The sequence below is a fragment of the Bombus vosnesenskii genome, unplaced genomic scaffold (assembly GCF_011952255.1).
Source record: "Bombus vosnesenskii isolate JDL3184/JDL3185 unplaced genomic scaffold, Bvos_JDL3184-5_v1.1 scf7180000013270, whole genome shotgun sequence".
NCBI lineage: Eukaryota > Metazoa > Arthropoda > Insecta > Hymenoptera > Apidae > Bombus > Bombus vosnesenskii.
The window spans coordinates 1,149,432-1,155,043 of record NW_022882928.1 but is presented as its reverse complement, the minus strand read 5'-3'; the positions used below and the strand labels follow the sequence as shown (position 1 = coordinate 1,155,043).

The window sequence follows — 5,612 nt, the reverse complement described above, 5'->3', positions numbered from 1 at the left end:
GGCAATATTAACTAGGGATGAAAAGGGGTAATTTGTTCGTGGATCGTTTGAACGATCATTGCTATACATATTCTACTCTTCATGATGTAATTCAGCAATTCTGAATTAAGATATTAACCCTCGTTGAGCGAGCGTTGAACAACTGTCGTGATATTTTATCAAATACGATGAACTTGTTCTAAAGTATTCTCCAGCGGAAGCGAATTTCATATTCATTAGGAATTCCTTGGAACTTTTATAAGGCGAATGGTATTAGAACTCTGAAAATAATACATTTAAATGATGTGGAGTCGAACTACAAATTTACCGATGTGAGAATGTAACACGATACACGCGAGTTATATACCCACCACCGGTAGGTACAATTATTAGTGCAGATAAGGGAAATTAGGTTAGTATATCAATTCTAGTAACAGTTTGAGTGCATGTCGCAAAGAGGTGGTGACTCTGTTATCTGAGCTCTTCTAGGTCGCTAGAATTTCAATATCCAACCACCGTTTTGCAAACGGTGTCGCATTCTAGCGATCCAAAGTTATTAGGCTGACGTGATCATCGTGAAACGAAAGAGGCTTCGTTATTGCAGTGGTAACTCGAAAAGACTTTGCTCCGCTTACTAATGTTTGTAAACTGAAATTATCGCGTAAAAGGTTTCACGATTAGACAATAGATAGCGACGTGTCAGTGAGCGCAGCCGAGTTCGTTTCAACACGTGACGAGATTCGAGAGAAGCAATAAGGCTGCCGTCTGTAAGAATCGTCTATGACAAACATCATTATATACATAGCCAAATTCCATTTGTTTCGCATAATCACTTAATTCGTTACCTTTGACAATTATGGAACTGTTACATTTTATAAACAGTTCGATTTCTTTTTTTTGAAATAAATTATTCGTCGTATAGTTATACATATAAATTATTAGATTAACTGAAAAGATAAGCAAAGTACCTTTTGTAGAAATTTTAACGTTATCTTGAGAAGAGTATCGCGAGAAATAGATGAAATATTTAATAAAGAAAACTCGAAGACGAAATAATTTCATTCGTTATCTGTCTCGTTGAGTATTATCGGTTCAGTCGGGGTTATCTGTAAATTGAGGGCTAGTTACCATCACGATTCATGATCACCAGTTGATTTTGGTACGTCGAGGAGTACGTTTCTCCCTGAACTTAACAAAAATTGCAACAAGAGTTTCGAGACGTTAATCATGGTTCGTTACTATTTCTTCACTGGAAACCGGAGTCAAAGTTCGTCGATTTATCCGTGCACATTTGTTCTCACGCGTTTCATTACGCGACTCGTGCAATTTATTTCTTCGAAACGACAACAAACGATCGATTGGTTGGCGTTTGATCGTGGTGGTATCGCGAGTGGAATATTAATAACGAGCTGTATTATCGACAAAAAAGAAAAGGGAAATTACCGCGGAATTATGACAATCACGAGACTTTCAGCTCTCTTCTCGTGGAAAAGAGGTCGAAGGTTGCGACGATAAAGCACATTACCGCGATTACACGACGTTTCCCGATCGAATAAATAACTCGAACGATCGGTGAACGTGCAGTTGATTTTTGGCACATGTCAGTCCGCTTTCAATCTGACGATCATGAGGGATTTGAACCGAAAGTCTAACGGAGAGGACCATAGCAACGGTCAAGATTTCGATTTGATCGCGGAAAGTAGAAACAACGATATCAACTCATCGACGCTTTACGTAATTATCGTTATAATATCATGATCACTTGGCAATAATCGTGATAAGAATCGTCGAATGTCGTATTAGCTTTATTCGAGTCGACACGGCTCGAAACACGAGATGGAATTCGGATACCATCGGGATGAAAACGTGATGTCACCAAACGATCATCTCGGTGATCTTGTCTCTTTAAAAGACAAGACAAGATCGCGCTTTCCCGCGATATCTATTCTTTTGGTGCACGGTTTCAATCGATTCGAATGGGTTAGCTCCAAAAAGAACCGAAAGGTCTCGAATCATGTGCGTTTCTGTCTACAGAACAACGAGGACATACTTGATCCATACTGCGTCGAGGAAAATCCCCAAAAGATTACTTTCGAGGACATCACTTCCGCTGCGTTCAAAATCAAATGTGGAATCATTAACACTCCTTGCGTGGTATGATCTGAAATTTGCAAATTTGTTATTTCCATAGAAAATGTTTACTAGTTCTACCACCATACTCGAATCTTTATGTCACAATCTCAAATGAATTCTTCTTTTCCTATTATTTCGTAATTCATACTCACATGACAAATAGCTTCAACTCAAATTATATTCAATTTTCAGTATAATGACAATTGAGAAGCTTTCTGAAAAAGGGCTTCTATGTCTATATAATAATTATGAATTCTCTGTAGATTATTTATAAACTATTTATAGATCATTTATAATTACTATAAATTATCTTTCAGAACTATTAAAATTATCAATCGGAATGTAGCTAATATTACGAAAGTGGAACCAAATTTTCCAACGCAATTTGTTCAATTCATCATTTCGTCAGATGGATACTTTGCCAGAAAGTTTCTCGATTTAACACGAAAAAAGGAAAAAATTAAAATATGTCCCATTTGTTGTCAGAAATCGCGCCTGTCAGATGCGATGGGTATCGATTTGTATCTGAAGAAAGACTTCCTCCAAACAACTGGAAGTTTCAAGGAACGTGGCGCGAGGTATGCTCTAGTGATGCTGACCGAGGAACAGAAGAAGATCGGCGTGATCTCGGCCTCGCTGGGAAATCACGCACTCGCTCTCTCTTATCACGGGTACAAGCTTAATATACCAGTGACCGTAGTGATGCCGGTGGTGGCACCGATCATGAAGATCGCCGCTTGTCGACAATACGGTGCGAATGTAATCGTCGATGGTCTGGATATGGGTGAGGCAAAGCGTATCGCGCTGGGACAGGCGAAAGAGAATGGGTTGACGTATATAAATGGGTAAAGGCATATTCTACTTGCGATGATAACAGTTTGCTGCTGGTTTCATTCGCGGATAACGTAAAATAAAAAGAATATTCGACACGTGTTATTGATGAATCTATAGTGAATGGAAAATGTCTTTTGCTTGTTTCTTTTTTACGCGAAAGCGACGTATAACATCTTTCTCTTACGATATTAAAAAATTTATTTTGCAAGATTAACATGTATTCAGAGACTTTTATTTGTTAAATTTTGAAAATAAGAAAATCGTCTATTACAAGAGCTGGCCATGCAAAAGAGCACCTCGTTTATATTATTTCAGGTACGATCACCCAGATATTATGGCAGGACAAGGAACTCTAGGTCTTGAGATCGTGGAGCAGGTACCCGACATAGATGCAGTGGTCGTTCCCATCGGAGGAGGTGGTTTGATCGCGGGGGTAGCTCTGGCCGTGAAAACTCTCCAACCAAATGTACAGATCATCGTGAGTTATCATGGGAATTAAACGAACGTTCAAGCTCGTTCATCCTCTTTTTAACACTTCTTTTTCCACATCGACGAGTATGAAACGTATTTTCGATGTAAACCAATATCGTTTTTCTGTCGGGTTCCAGGGCGTTGAGTCGGAACGATGTCCCAGTTTCTATAAGGCCCGAAAGGCAGATCGACCTACCTACACTCGTATAGATTCGACTTTGGCCGATGGCCTTGCTGTTCCTAAGGTTGGATACAACGCTTTTGCCACCGCGAATCCGTTGATCGACAAATTGGTCGTGGTGAAGGAAGAGTGGATAGCAATCGCGATCCTGAAGCTGGTCGAGAACGAGAAATGTATCGTCGAGGGTGCTGGAGCGACCGGCCTCGCCGCCATTTTGGCTGGTCAGCTGGAAGAACTGAAAGGCAAAAGGTCGTTTGATGTTGCACATAGTTAATTCAAGAACGAGAGCGTTTCCACCTTTCTGTCGCGTTTTCTGTATCTCCTCGATTTCCTTCCTTCAATTAATTTCAAGCTATAATTCTTTAACATTTCTTGTCAATTTATCAGTGAAAAAGATAATTGATTAAACTAAAAAAAAATCTCTCGCAAATTCGATAATTCTAACAATAACTTTTCTCTTCTTTTCTAGAGTGGTGTTGCTTCTATGCGGAGGAAATATCGACACAACGATCCTAGGTAGGTGTTTGGAGCGTGGACTAGCAGCGGAAGGCCGGCTTTTGAAGTTTACAGTGACTGTGTCCGATCGACCGGGCGGAATCGCAGAGCTCTGTAGAATGCTGGCCAGCATCGGTGTCTCGATAAAGGACATCATGCACGAGCGGGCTTGGATTATGTCGGACATCTTCAGCGTGGACGTGAAAGTGGTCTGCGAGACTAGAGACCGAGATCACGCGGAACAATTGAAAAACATGTTGCATCAAAATTATCAGCGGGTTGTGTTCGGCACTAGTGACATGTCCGCTCTGAACTTACCTTTGAGCATGTAACATGTCGTTCTAAATTCGAACTTTCTGCGATCGTCGAATGACGCCAAAGAAAAGGATTCAACACGATTTTGAGTATTACTTAATGAAGCTTCTTAATTTCTGTGAGCGAAATAATCTTTTTTTTTATAGGACAGAGAGACGCACTATTTATACGAATATCGTATAACTATCTCATTGTTTGAAGTTCAGATACAGTTCGAATCCATGTATATGTCATACTGAACTAGGTCCTGGCCACGAAACAGAGAAACCGCGAACGTTCCGCATCGATTTCCATTCTACGCTCGAATTATTGTCCCATATTCCTGACTGAGGGAAGTTTCTATGCATCGATAAAGACACGACAGCTATGGTTGTTCCAAAAAGCGAGCTGCTCGCGTTACAAACGAGCAACCCCTCTGCGTAATTTGCATCTGAAGAAGGGTGGTTCGATGGCTCGAAATTTGAGAGCAGCCTCTACGCAACGCGCGTCACACCGAGGCGTAAACGTACACTCGCGAAATTTATTACTGTTGCCATGCTTTCGCGTTGGTTTGAGAGAGAGAGAGAGAGAGAGAGAGAGAGAGAGAAGTGATGAAAAGGAACAAAATTTCACCCTTCTGCTCATACGCTGCTTTCGTCGCGTTTTATGTCGGGCATACGTGTTGCTACCGCCACCGTACGGATACGATTGGATTTTTGCGTAAGAGGAGGATCGTAAAGCGTTCGTTTACGAGCTCAATAACGACGCAACCCCTTATTGCGAGATGACTGGCTGTTTGACAACTTGCAGCTGCTCGTTTTCGACGAACTGCGCATTATTCTAATCGTAAGGAACGTGGAGTGCAAAAATTGGATGGAGGTGGTGGTTGAGAAGATCATTTGTACTATAAAAAATATAATATTCGAAATACTACATGGTGTATTACTGTGATTAATAATAAAATGCGTAAATTACGTATTCATTATCTTCGAAGCCAAATAGAAAATGAAATATTTCTGTATGCAAAGTTTTCCACGCACGCTTCGTTGAAAAATGCGTATAAATTATTAAAAGTGAGCAATGAACAATTTACAAGTAAATTTCCAATAAGTTTGTTTCAGGCATTCGCTGATAACATTTTGGACTCCAGTATATTGATCGTAATGTAGCTCGAACCAGGGATTATACAACCACTATCTTTTATCGACTGAATATACACATTTCC

General features: G+C 40.3%; 1 protein-coding gene across 2 annotated transcripts; it reads left to right on the top strand.

The window, feature by feature from the left end:
* The first annotated feature begins 1,111 nt into the window (after positions 1-1,111).
* Positions 1,112-5,380, top strand: LOC117231002 (L-threonine ammonia-lyase). 2 transcript variants are annotated; one of them, XM_033489017.1, is made up of 6 exons: positions 1,112-1,209; positions 2,014-2,133; positions 2,599-2,957; positions 3,262-3,424; positions 3,555-3,847; positions 4,068-5,380. In XM_033489017.1, the coding sequence occupies exons 1-6, from the start codon at positions 1,207-1,209 to the stop codon at positions 4,423-4,425; spliced, it is 1,296 nt and encodes a 431-aa protein (XP_033344908.1). In that variant the 5' UTR covers positions 1,112-1,206; the 3' UTR covers positions 4,426-5,380. The 2 variants fall into 2 exon arrangements, with proteins under 2 accessions (XP_033344908.1, XP_033344907.1); XM_033489016.1 differs by lacking the exon at positions 1,112-1,209 and adding an exon at positions 1,503-1,713.
* Positions 5,381-5,612: the final 232 nt, after the last annotated feature.